The 13,646-nt window shown below is 39.2% G+C and overlaps 1 protein-coding gene and 1 long non-coding RNA gene across 13 annotated transcripts in view; one reads left to right on the top strand and one right to left on the bottom strand.

Moving 5' to 3' along the window:
- The window catches only part of dnm1a (dynamin 1a), a 54,285-nt gene that overhangs the window by 13,635 nt on the left and 27,004 nt on the right, over positions 1 to 13,646 (top strand). For 9 of the 12 annotated variants that reach the window (XM_071465643.1, XM_071465640.1, XM_071465646.1 and 6 more), the window contains exons 5-13: positions 268 to 366; positions 1,341 to 1,501; positions 1,628 to 1,770; positions 1,847 to 1,982; positions 4,610 to 4,677; positions 6,272 to 6,410; positions 12,129 to 12,215; positions 12,524 to 12,594; positions 12,726 to 12,777. In XM_071465643.1, coding sequence (XP_071321744.1) covers positions 268 to 366; positions 1,341 to 1,501; positions 1,628 to 1,770; positions 1,847 to 1,982; positions 4,610 to 4,677; positions 6,272 to 6,410; positions 12,129 to 12,215; positions 12,524 to 12,594; positions 12,726 to 12,777 — 956 coding nt within the window. Of the gene's footprint in view, positions 1 to 267; positions 367 to 1,340; positions 1,502 to 1,627; positions 1,771 to 1,846; positions 1,983 to 4,609; positions 4,678 to 6,271; positions 6,411 to 8,708; positions 8,848 to 12,128; positions 12,216 to 12,523; positions 12,595 to 12,725; positions 12,778 to 13,646 lie in introns of all 12 variants that reach the window. The other 3 variants (XM_071465645.1, XM_071465638.1, XM_071465641.1) reach the window with 1 other exon arrangement.
- Positions 396 to 5,439, bottom strand: LOC139611207 (uncharacterized). Its single transcript, XR_011686277.1, has 3 exons — positions 5,311 to 5,439; positions 1,613 to 1,762; positions 396 to 930 (listed from the first exon to the last, which is right to left on the bottom strand). It is a non-coding gene; the product is annotated as an uncharacterized lncRNA (long non-coding RNA).

Raw genomic sequence — 13,646 nt, 5'->3', positions numbered from 1 at the left:
GTTTTACTTCTTCTTCACCATATTGCAGGGAAATGTTGTACTTTTTTTTGCATCCAAAACATATGATCACCTTATAAAATATGTCTTTTTAGAGATTAAATTAAGAAAGTATATAAAGAAGATAAATTAGCTCTGCCTCGATCAGCATTAACTTTTAAATGCTGGTTACACAGAATAATCCTTAAGACAACATATAGAATAATACAATCTTAGAGTATTAGTTTAGTTTTCACCTCATCATTTTGGCGTGTGTGTGTCTGCATGTAGGTATGAGGACCATTGGTGTGGTCACCAAACTGGACCTGATGGACGAGGGGACAGATGCTAAAGAAATCCTGGAGAATAAGCTGCTTCCACTCAGGAGAGGTGAGCACACACGTTTTCACACACCCTGACTCACGGACACTGCCGCTTTTCTATTTGCAGTGACACACTGTTTCCCTCTTGTGGTAATAAGGCAGTTGTACTCAAAGCTGTGAAAAAAAAAGAAACAGAAGAAGGAAGGGAGGGAGGGAGGGTATAATAAAAGAGAACTGAGTGAGAAATCAGAAGAGATACAGAAAGGATGAAGAAAAATAACTGTCTTGGAAAAGAGCTTGCATGTATCTTGCGGCTTGCCCTTTATTGCAATGTGCTGATGTGGTGCTTTTCTTTTCCATTTGCACTTGGTTAGGACCCAGGCATGTGCTTCTGAATATTTTCCATGTCCTTTGTTTTTTCTATGCCCCCCCCCCCTTCTCCCTGTCTCTCTCTGTCTAATGCCATGGATGTGTTCACATTTACAAGGCTGCTGGCTCACAGTTGCATTAGTTATAGAGCATGAAACAGTCTTTAACTGAGTGATGCATGAGAAAACTTAACTGGAGGTGAAATGGGATCCATGTGACCTGAACTCTGCTTGGGTTGTTTCTGCTTTTTCTTCTTCTCTGTCTGATTCAAAAACCGAAAGACACACACATGCAGATATTTATTAGTGTAATTCCCTCTTCTTTCCTGCATTCCTCTCCTCCACTCCTCCTTCATCTATATTCTTTTCTTCAATTCCATATCTCATAAAATGTGGTTTTACACAGCTAAACACTGTTTATAAGTGGTCGACTACTGGAGGGGTTTTTCATTCTGGGTTTGGCTGTTCAAAATCAGTTCATTATTTAGCAGATAAGTGTCTAGCACAATCCCAGTTTGCTCTAATCTTCCAGGCAAACATTAAGTCTGTTCTAGTCTGCTCTCTGAAATTCCAGGAAGTGATAAAAGAAGAGTTGGATCTAGTTTTCTGCAAATCTCACTGTGGTCCAGACTGTGTTGTAAATGTCAGTGGAACCCTCTTCTGTTGTGTCCAGGTTACATCGGTGTGGTGAACAGGAGCCAGAAGGACATAGATGGAAAGAAGGATATTAATGCTGCTATGGCTGCTGAGAGGAAGTTCTTCCTCTCCCATCCTGCGTACAGACACCTGGCAGACCGTATGGGCACTCCCTACCTCCAGAAAGTCCTCAATCAGGTGTGTAGAAGAGCAATAAAGAAAGAGTGTCTGTGGTTCATCCATTCATAGATTATGTTTTTTCCATTGCAACATCAGGTTTACTTCTGACTAACTCTGTCTAACTCTGACCTTTGATCTGCACAGCAACTGACCAACCACATCCGAGACACCCTGCCAGCTCTGCGAGCCAAGTTGCAGAGTCAGCTTCTCTCCATAGAGAAGGAGGTGGAGGAGTACAAGAACTTCAGACCTGACGATCCGTCTCGCAAGACCAAGGCTCTGCTCCAGTGAGTAGATACACAGACAGTTAGATAGATGCAGATCAATGGATTTATTGATATCTGTGTCTCTGCCTTCCTGCAGGATGGTACAGCAGTTCTCTGTGGATTTTGAGAAGTGCATAGAGGGCTCTGGGGATCAGATTGACACAGCAGAGCTGTCAGGTGGTGCCAGGATCAATCGCATCTTCCATGAACGCTTCCCCTTTGAACTGGTCAAGGTGTGTGTATGCCAGATTTTGTGTTTATGTGCCAGATTTTGTTTATTTGTTTTATTATCCCTGACTGAAATTAATTGAATCAGGGAAATCTGGTTTTGAAGTCTAATAATCACAAAAGATCACTTAGCAATACTCAGTTTGCAAAAAAGGCTAAAGGGAGCTGCAAGGTCACGGACACGCTTCTCTTCACACTATAATTGGGGGTCTGCATGCACACACTAAGGGACATGATGGTGACCTCCTGACAGCAAGAGGAAACACTCCTTTGTTTGTTGTATTTGGCTGCACAACATAAAAAAGTAAAAAAAAAAGAAAAAAAGAAAAAAAAGAAAACAGTGTGTGAGACCGTTTAAAACAAGATTGGGTCAAAGGATGGAAAATAAACAGAACACACATGCAATCGGCCTTTAGACTCACTATGCCAATACTCAGAATAAATAAACAGCTGCATGAAACTAAATTTGCTTCAACAGAAAATCAACAAGAGGAAAAGATGTAAAGTTCTTGCTCAGCTTCATACCAGAACTATAAAGATAAAAAGCCCTGGTTAGAAATCTTGGTGTTACAATATTATTATCATATTGTAACTAACTCATTTATCTACCATCTCAAACATATCGCAGGAATTAGCATGAAATTGTGTCCAACCCCTGTATTCTATATACACATTTCTGGATAGTTACAGTAAACAGTAATTAACATTTTTAATTTGGTCAGTATTCAATACTCAAACAGACATTCCCATCAGCCTCAGCTGTACTCGGAGCTGCTTGTGTGGCTGTTGATTCTTACTCTTGTTTACTCTCTCTTTCTCAATTCAGATCAGTGAATTTTTTGACTTCTTGATATAACAACACATTCCTAAAGAATACATAAGTAATAGGTACAAATGTAGTGATGAATAGTACATGCATGAGGTAGCCTCTTTGCTTTATGTCAAGTATCGATCTGAGTTTCTTAACATCACTAAGTTGCTCCCTCCTCACAGTCCTTTTCCAGCCTCAGAAACAGAGGAGTCCTCCCTCGGGAGTCTGATTTGGGTTTTTTTTTTTTGACTCAAACACTCCTCTTTCCTACCTCTCCAGTCTAACAGCTACCTCCCCCATTGCTGTGTCTTCTCTCTCTCTCCCCTCACCTCATCTTCTTCACTGCTTGTCTTACTCCATCACCACATGCATCCTTGTTTCATCCCTCCCCCCACATCCTCTCTGCTCACATTATCTTCCCCCAGAGCCTGTCCTCCCTTCACCCACCTTCTCCTGCCGGTTTCTCTGTCTTTTACCTCACCCTGACCCCCTTTACATATTTGATCCCTTTTTCATTTTCTCTCTTAGCCATTGCCCTTTCCTTCTTTCCTCTCCCTCCTTTCATCCAGCCCTCTCCTTTGTCCTCTCTCACCCTCCCTCTGAGGATATATAAATTTCTGTTTATGACTGAGGCTGCAGAAAAATGCCCAGTCGGTTTCCCACCGAGACGACAGAGCAGGTTGCTTCCTACAACCAGAAGCTTGGCTCATAACACAGAAAACCCCAGTGCCTGCCAGATGCATTAGAAGTCAGTTCATCATTATGTTTTATGTGTTTATAATACATGCTTCAAAGAAAATATGAAAAAGAATGGTGCATTGCCGTAAATAAAAGTAATATACTTGGAATTAAAAACAGATTGTGCAAGAACGTGGTAGATCAGTTTATATATCCTGCTTCTAATGTTACAGCGCGTTAGGCTGAATATGTGAGTCAAATCTGTTGGGAGAAAAGCATGATTAATGTTTTCAAAATAAAAGCAGCAGAGACATTTAAAAGAACAGTCTTCAAACCTAGTGGTTCCCAACATTTTCAGCTCAAACTAAAATCTGCTTTCTGACCCATATCACTAGTTGCATACAGGTCAGCCAAAGTGAGATATTGGTTTGTTTTTTTTTGTTTTTTACAGCTGATTTATTTATCATTTTCAATTCCCAAGTAAAGGAAGCCTGAAAAAATAATTTGGTGTAGCTTAAATGTTAAGCCTGCTTATCATTTTAATATTTAGGGAAATATTTGCTTATTTGCTTTGTTGCTGAAAGTCATATGAGAACATTGACACCACAACTTGATCCATTCAGCGTGAAGCTGGAGCAAGAACAAGGTCAGTGTAGCTTTATATAAGACTGGAAACAGCAGGAGAAAAAAAAAAATCACCTACAAGCATTTTTAGGTTTTAACGGTTGACATGCTGTATCTAGTTTGTTTAATCTGTGCAAAAAACGTGAAAAAATAGTGTTGGTAGGCAGACTGTTGTTTTAATGTTCCCCTAATCTTCACATCATCCCACAGATTATGTGATTCCCAACCTGGCAATCCTAGCCCCCAGGTTGGGAAGCAGTGGTCTACTCAGGAAGCAATGTGTGCAAAATGTGTATCATACATACAATAACAATCTGACAGAGGATATGTGCTTGTGCTTTAAAAAATCTATAGATATTAATTCACAAAAATTAATAAACCTAGGAAGCCATTTCATGATTTGACATTATTTTGGAATCTGTAGAGAAATTAAAGAATGGAGGAATCAAAATGAATCTGTGAGAGAAAGAGTTTGGATAGTTAATCCTCCCTTTTGTCTGTTTTTTTTTTTTTTTTCAGATGGAGTTTGATGAGAAGGAGCTCCGCAAGGAGATCAGCTACGCCATCAAGAACATTCACGGCATCAGGCACGTCTGCCCCCCATCTCTCCCCTCTGTCCTTCCCACCCTTCCTCTATACTTCACCTCCCTCTGTCTCTCCATCTCAGTCACCTCTGCTGCGTCGAACTGACATTGCCTATCTAATCACCAAGACCTCTACATTTAGCTTGAGTGCTCTGCTGAATACTAACGGAATCAGTGCACTTAGACACTTAGAGGAAATTTGGGATTAGATAGGTGAGTCCTGGTCGCGTTATTTTTTCCGGCCTTTCAATGTGCATTTTGTCTCATTTTATTTGTCTCTGGTTGGTGAAATCCTGCACTTTTGGTTGCTTAACTTACCTTTTATTCACCCCTTTTTAAAATATACCCTCTTTGATATAACATTGTTAATATTTGACCATAATACTGTAACTAAATAAGGTACAATATCTGAACTTATTAACAGTTATTTTGAAAGAGCTTTTGCTCAGTGATTTTTGGATGGCACATTTATATTATTATTATTATTACACACTTCCAAAGTTGCCATGTTTTCTTGTGTTGAGTTTGAGCTGGGAGTTTTTACGGTGGCAGTCCAGTTGCCTTTAAAGGAGCTATTTGTAAGTTTTGCTTTTGCTTTGCTGTAGCCACCTTTAGCATTAACAGCTGTTTACTTACCAGTCCAGAGGTAACATTGTGAGTTAAGCGTCAAACTTCATTCCTTTACTCGTCAAGTGCTTTGTCCAGCAGTGGAAAGAAACCTTCTTGTTTGGCTCATTACCTCTTTTCTTCCGCTGTAGTTAGCTTGCTAATCAGCTAGCACGGTCTTGCTCAAGCCACCTTGCCCCTACCTGGTCACTGTAGTGTCCAGCCTGTCCTGAAGAAGTCGCGCTGCTGAGAGGGCGTATTATGACCCCTTGGCTGGTAAACAGCTGTTAATGCTAATGCTAGCTATGTAGCAATAGCAAAACTTACAAACAGCTCCTTAATCCCAAAGATATTGGAAGTGGTGATGGATATGCATTAAAAGGAAAAAGGCAGGCTCTGTGTGAACACACATTAAGTTTTTAAAGCCTGTTTGTAATCAGTTCGAACTGATAGGCTTAGTTTTACTTCTGCCTTCATGGATTTGAAGCGACAAAAACCTTATTTTATAGACATGCATTTTCCGAGTTAATAGCATTTTGGCTACTTGTAAGTACTTGTAAGTAGTCCTGCAAGTGCTCTGATAAAAGGTCTTCGACAAAACAGTAATTCATATTAATATGAATTATTCCTATATTGGATAATTCAGCCACTGGTTTACACTAACACACTAACTTTTAACAGCTTTTGAGGGAAAACGACTGGATATTTGCTGTAGAAATTTGAGAAGTAAGGAGCGATAACTTGATGTTACTTGATATCTGTTGCTTTCTGACTGTTTGCATAGTTCCATTCCCTTTCCCTCTCTCTGTCTAATTTGTGTTTGCTTATGTTTTGGGGAAAAGCTCAAAAATGAAGGGTAATTCTTCACAATTAACACTCTTCTCTTTACCCAACTCTTCTCCCTCCTTATTTCTTTCTTTCTTTTCTTTCTCTCCACCATCCTCCTTTTTTTTTTTTTGGCCCTGTGGCTGGTTCTCTCCCTGCTGGGCAGAACTGGCCTCTTCACTCCGGACATGGCCTTTGAGACCATTGTGAAAAGGCAGATTGGGAAGATTAAAGAGCCTTGCACCAAATGTGTGGACATGGTCATTTCTGAGCTAGTCAATACGGTTAGGCAGTGTACCAAGAAGGTAAAGATGAAAAGTAAACGGTGGATAGCACTTTTTTATTTTATTTTTTATTTTCAACCCTCATCTGCAAAGCCCCTCTGCTGTTCACTCCCTTTTACTGTAACCACCTGGCTCTCCCAAGCCACTCCACGCCTGGAGTGGCAGGGTGGGCTGCAGTATACCTGCCTGCCTGCCCACTGTACTGCTTTGGACAGATTTGGCTGGACAGGCTGGCTGTGGTAGAAAGCTGTGCTGACGAAAACCAGTGTGGAGGCTGAGCTGTCATCAAAATATGGTTGCCAGTGATGCTAAGAACCTTAGTTTAGAATCTGATTTAAGACTTTAATAAAATAACATTTCACATGTCAGTTTCTGCCAATAACTCAAGTTAGAAAGTAGCTAATTGCCCGTGTTATTTCTCTTAACTTGAGTATTTTTTCATCCTCTTGTTCAGTTAAAAAGAATTATAACGGAGCCTCAGCTATGACACAGTCGGGAGGATAATTTTGGGCTGTGTCCCAGTTCCATACTATATTTTAACAATATGTGTAAGATACAGATTTTAATACAGTAGTACATTGTTTTTGCAATTGATAAAAAAATTAATTTGTGTACTGTAGCACCGACAGGAGATAATACAGTACGAGCACCGACAAACATAAAGCAAACTGCCCAAATCCATACTACACGTTAACTGCATACAGTCTACATACTAATAAACTTTTTTGCAGTATGCAAGAAAATGACGCAGGAACTTTATGCTAACAGGAAATTATGCAGTGTCAGTGCCCTCAGACATCAGTCAAACTGTTGCTATAGAGTGCCACTGACAGAAAAAGCTAAAAAAAAATAAAAAAGTTATTTTGTTTTGTTTTTTGTGTTGTTGTTCATTTTGTTCTGCATTGTGGGACAATAGTGTACATCACTAAAAACATCTTTTTAGTCTGCATTCTGACTTTTCTGAAGCAACACAAAACCTGCTTAGAATTATTATGAATTAGTGTGTGGTATGAATCTGGGACACAGATGACTACAGTGCTACTGCCGTTTCAACACAAACAAAAAAAAAAACAAACAAAAAAAAAAAAATGTGGTTCCAAAGATTTAATACTTCTGTTTTGTTCTCTAAGAAGTTCCTGGAACTATCTTACCACCATCCACTATTTATCTAAATGTTTGGCAACTTTATGCAGTCTTCCCATTTCCTTTGTGCAAAAAAATCAACTGTTTTTTAGTACGCTTACTGACTTTTGTGACCACATAGTGTGGAATTGTGACACAGCTTGTGTTTGTTTAGAACCTGTTTTCCCTCTTGAGCTTTTCTGCAAATTCTATTGTAAACAAAATATGACCATAACTTTAGAGAGCTGAATTGGAGAGGAATTGGTTTTATACTTTTGCTTGAGTAGTTTTCTACTGAAATAGTCTTACTGTATTGAACCTTTGCTTGTGCACGAAGACATTTAGGAAATCATGTGTGAATCACTCAGAGTACCTGGCAGCCATATTGGATGATCTCAGTGTTCAGACTTTATTGTGTGTGAGACCGCAGCTGTGCACCTGCAGAAGACAGGAGCCATGATGATTATGTTTTAACTGCTCTTCAACAGGCCTCAGGAGTCCGCACTCTCAGCAACAGAGGCCTGTGAGTGCGGCCAAGAGACAGAGCAGTAGTCTTTATCCAAATTAATCCTGTGTGACCAAACAATTTCAACAGCGGTTGGACTGGGATAGTAAATGTTATGAGGAGGATCCTGATGGAAGTCAGAGGAGAAGGAGAGATGGGTGGAGAACACCGGGGTCAGCACCAGAAGGGATGAGGGCGTCCTGGCCGAGCTTCGGGGTGCACAGCTGCAGTCTTGCGGTGCGTCGCTTGGAGTTTTTGGCTGGTGGAGTTGTGCAGGCTGGGAGCTCTCTCTATTTCCTTCTCTTTCTCTCATCTTCTCTGTTTGCTCTTGATTGATAGAGAGAGACTCCAGCACTGCCCTGTTTTAGAATGGCTTCAGAGGAAACCAAATGTCTCACTTGCATTTTCTTCCTTCTGTGCTGTTTATCCCCCCAAACCCGCACCTCTCCCTGTCTTTTTAATCTTGAATCTGTTGTTTCTTCTGTTTTCCATCTCCATTTTTCTTACCTGCCTCATCTGTGTATTGTCCCTTTCCTTCGCCATCATCCGTTTTTGTTTGTCTCACCCCGTCACTTTCCTCCATCTGTCTGTTCCTTTATCTCCTCTTACTACTTCTCCTCTTTCTCCACCTTTTTTCTCTTCTTTCTTTTTATTTTACTCCTCTTTCCCGTGCCGCCTGCCTATCCCTACAGGACGGGGCTGTTCACCCCTGACCTGGCCTTTGAGGCCATAGTGAAAAAGCAGATCCAAAAGCTGAAGGAGCCTACACTGAAGTGTATAGATATGGTGGTGAGCGAGCTCACCTTCACCATTCAAAAGTGTAGTCAAAAGGTAAAATGCTAAAGAGAACCAAGCCACTTTCACTATCTCTGTTAATCACAGGTAGGGGTAGACCGATGGCTGGACTGATATTAGGAGATGTATGAGATTAAAAATAAAACCAGGCCTGAACTCCTTTATTTTTTATGACTCAGATTTGGAGAGATTTAGATAGAGAGTTACATATATTTTTTTCTCATAATTGAGACAATGATTATCTTCTTAGTTAATGTGGAACTGCATGATTGTTGATTTGCAGTAAATTAAGCTTGATTGACGATTAACAACCAAATGTGAACTTTTTGTTTGCTCTTTTATGATCTGATTTTAAATGCACCTTAAAACAGTAGACCAAACCATAAATGTTGACTTTAATACATAACGTAATTAGTATTTTCTACCTTTATATATCTCTAAAAGATACTGCTAAACCAAGATAACCAAACCAAATGTCAACATCACATGGTGGCACCAAAGTAAAAATCAGGCCATCATCAAAATCAATAAATTTCATCCTCTGAGAGCCTTGAATGTCTGCACAGTTAATAGGTTGGATATTTAAGTTTGGTCCGAAGTTCTGGGCCGATCAGCCGACATCACCATCCCTACATCTACACAGGCATCACCCCCATGATCTATGTATTGAAATTAATGAATTTATGTAAACTGACTCAGAATAAATGCCTAACATTTGTGTAAAAAAAAAAAAAAAAAAAAAAATAGAACTAGAAACTACTGTAGGTTTCATGCATGAAAAGCAAGTATAACCAACAGAAAAGAGCAAATACATGATATGTCCTAAAAATATGTGGTGAAAGACTTGAGCCAGCAGATATCGGTCTGACCTTACTCTAGATCTAACTAGTGTGACCATATAACCTGCATTTTAAGTCAACTTTATTTGTCATTTGTCTTCTGTCAGTTATTGGCTTTATGTATATTGACAATTTAACAAACTGCATGTTAGATAATTTTTCTCCTCATATTTGACCTCATGATGTCTAAAAATTGTTTGATTTAATTTGGTTAAAATCTTATTTTGTTTCTGTCTTTGTCAGTATGGTTTAATATAGTGGAGTGACTGATTGTGTAGTTCCACTCACTGACTAATTGACGTACTTGGAGCATTTCTTTATTTCTCCTTTTATTTTTCTTTCATCCTCTCCATCCCGTCGTCCTCTAACCCTTTGTACCGGCTGCTTCCTCCCAAAGCGAATGACCAAAAAAGAGTGGTCTTTGACCTCCTTTGGATTTCTCTTCTCTGTCACACTTTTATCTTGATTTTACTTTCAGAGACATTCTGTATTTAAAGATACTGTATAATAATATACAGTGTTTGGGAAAATCCACAAAGGGGTCAGTTTGAAGTCTTCCTCTGCCCTCTTCCTCTCCCATTCCTCCCTATACCTCCCTGCTCCTTTGCATTGCATGTCAGTCTGACTCAATGTGAGTGTCTCTGCCTGCTGCCTTTTTTTGTAAAAAAAAAAAAAAAAAAAAAAAGAAGATTTCTGTCTTCTGTCAGTGTTGTGTTTCTGTGTCAGTTTTTAAGACACTAAACACTAAACATGTGTCAGCCTTTTCTGCCCTCAAGTTGCAATGCACCTTTCCAGTAGCATAAATTATGTTGCTTTGATATAAAGTACATGCATTATTTTTGGTCTTGTTTTGTAAATGTTTTATTTTCATGGATTTCATAGTTTTCCATTATTGATGTGGGATTTACAAAGTGCGAAAAACCATGAAGTGCTCTGACAATGGGACAATGGTGACATTGTTAATTACAGCTGCCATCTATGACTCATTCCTCACTGTTTACCAAGTTGAAACCTTTTCCTAAAACTGGAGTTTTTACACATTGTTCTTGAGCTTGCCTGATGTGATCCAGATGTTAACTTTTTGAAAACAGAACATACTCAAAACTAGAAAAAAACCTTTTACTCTATCAATCATATGCACATAATTGTCCCAAACAGAATCTCATAATGTATTATGGCTAGTTGTAAATGACAAATTTATATTCAGTGTAAAATGACACAAATGTTACTTACTGTTGCTACACTTTTCAGACTTTCCATTTTAGCACATGCAGTTTACATTGATAACAGATAGAGATAGCTATAATATATTTTGCGTAACAATGGATCCTCAATTTGACACAGAAGCAAACAAAAGTAGGCTTCTTGTTTCTACCCTTTCGTCACTACAATGCCACAAATTACTTTAAAATCTCACAAATTTATGTGGTTGGCTATGCTCCTTTACTTCACTTTGGAAGTAATGCCAATCTACAAATGAAGATAGTAAGCTAGTTATGTGGGCATGCTAATGTTTGCCACTAACATTAGAGGCATAAAAAAACACTCCATTCCTCGTGCTGTTGCTCCTGTGTTTTTGGTTCTGTAAAGGCAATTAACAGAGTCTCGACCATCCAAAGCCCTTGTGCATGACTTGACTGCAGTTCAACATGTGGAGAAATTAACAGCTTGACAGATTTCCACAGCAGAAAGGTCAATTATCATAATCTGTTTAAACACTTACACACTAACAATACACGTTTTAATGCCAGAAATTGGACTGATATTAATTTTAAGTGTGACCCACAAAACATCTATTCTTTATGGGTGTCTCTTGCTTTGTAGTTGGACCAAACCTGGAAGCAGTAAATCAACTTGGGAACCAGAGGCCTGTTAATTTCCACTTACTCCCAAAACCATGGCCAGACAGACGTGAAAGATGCATTGTAACTTGCAAGAAAACAGTGTGTATTTTTCTGTTTTGCGCTGTGATTTTGGTTTTGATTTTTCTTCTTCCCTCACACTTCTCCAAATGTGTTTGTGTCACATTGGAGGCCCACCAATGTCTGCGTTCGTGGGTTTGCAATGAGCTCATGGAAAAAGACCCACAGTGTGCTGGGAAAAGGGAAAATTTTCTGCCAGGAACATTGTTTAGTCTCTTTTTTTGTGTGGCAATATCACAGACTTTGCTCTAGTCTTTTGCATTTTGTTCGATGTTGGCAGCAAATATCGTTTTGCATAAAATCCAGTCGAACACGAATCCACCCGCTGCTCATGATCTGCAGAGACAAGAGCCAAGTCTGGGATAAAGTCCTCACAACATAACATGTTTGATTGTTTTTCTGTGACGTATTTTGTTGTAATGGTGGAACTGTGAGTTGTGGGTCAGCGAGATGAGTGATTCTGTGGTTTACTGTAATGTAGATTTGTGACAGTTTGTGTATCGGCATGTTTGTTTGGTTTTTTTGCCACCTACCTACCTATTCTTTGTGGTCACAGCTGGCTCAGTATCCCATGCTGAGAGAGGAGATGGAGAGAATCGTCACCCAGCACATCAGGGACCGAGAAAACCGCACCAAGGGCCAGGTAGCACACAAAAACTACATAGTTAGAAAAATGAGTGGTTTTGTTGTTGTGCAGAGGGGATTTGATTTGCTTCGAATAATGATGAGCTAATACGTGAAAATACTACACATAAGCAGAATGAAAATGAGTTTATCTGAGGTGGTATACATTTTGGTAAAAATGACAGCATGACAGAAATGACAGATGAATTTAAAAACAAATTATCAGTAAATAGGAAACATATGAGCACTTGCTGTTAACAGCTGTCTCTTTCTCTCTCTCTCTCTCTCTCTCTCTCTCTCTCTCTCTCTCTCTCTCTCTCTGTTCAGGTCTTGCTGTTGATAGACATTGAGTTGTCCTACATGAACACCAACCATGAGGACTTCATTGGATTTGCCAAGTAAGTTACTGTTTTCCTCCCAGTATGAAAAAATATAAATACAGGCCAACTGTGTTTATTTTACGTATTCATCAGTTCATGGGCTGTTTGAGGTCAAACCACAGTGTGTCCTGATGTATTTTTTTGTGCAGCGCTCAGCAGAGGATCAACCAAATGAACAAGAAGAAGGCAGCCGGCAACCAGGTACTTAGATCACAAATATACAGACACAGACGTGTTCGCTGTAGACTGTCGCTGTTATTTCACAGGTTATCGTACAGAGCTGTGTCATTTTCTTCAGGCTACTTTGATCTGCAGGAACATGATTCCACACTGAATTCACCCATGTGTGTTTCGTCCGCCAAAAACGGGACATCTGAGCTTCATGAAGTCTTTCCCCAAGGCTTTGTTCTGGTAGCACTTAGCTCCCTGTTTTGTAGCACAGCTATACAGTATCTTGTTACCCCAGGCAACAGTCCATATCCTACACAATCTAGCTCTTAAATGTTACAAACACTAATGGCCAACAGTTGTTGAATCTTCAAACATCTTGTCCTTTTGGTCAGAGTCATGGTGGTGTCAGTACAAACTGGGTTCTGCTGGGAAATATCATGCACAATTTGAAGTTTTATCAACAATAATCATAATATTAATATCAATAGAGAAGAAAGCATTTAGAGAGCAAGTACCTCTGCCAAGTATGCACAATCCTCAAAATCATTTTTGTAAGAAAGTCATTTTAATAATTAAAAATGCTTTGAAATTTTAAGTCTCCATCTGGGTCTCGATCTGTATCAAAATACACGCAGGGATAGACAATCATGCAAAACGTGGCTGTTTTCATTCAAGTGAGTGCAGTATTTCATGGGAAAACAGCAAATTATATTAAATATGCTCATAATGTTAAGAAATCCTTTCATAGTTTCCTGGATCTGCACCAAAAACTGATCACTAATCACAACTTTCTACAAAGATTTCACTGAAATGTGCGAACGTATCTTTGAGACGTCTGCAAAGTAAGAGACAGAGTAAAAAAAAAAAAAACTATAAAAAACAAAACCTTCTCAAAAATG

The sequence above is a fragment of the Trachinotus anak genome, unplaced genomic scaffold, assembly GCF_046630095.1.
Source record: "Trachinotus anak isolate AG129_WGS33_773 ecotype Australia unplaced genomic scaffold, CSIRO_AGI_Tana_v1 ptg000028l, whole genome shotgun sequence".
Classification (NCBI taxonomy): Eukaryota; Metazoa; Chordata; class Actinopteri; order Carangiformes; family Carangidae; genus Trachinotus; species Trachinotus anak.
The sequence above is the reverse complement of the archived record's forward strand: the minus strand, read 5'-3'. Positions and strand labels throughout refer to the sequence as shown.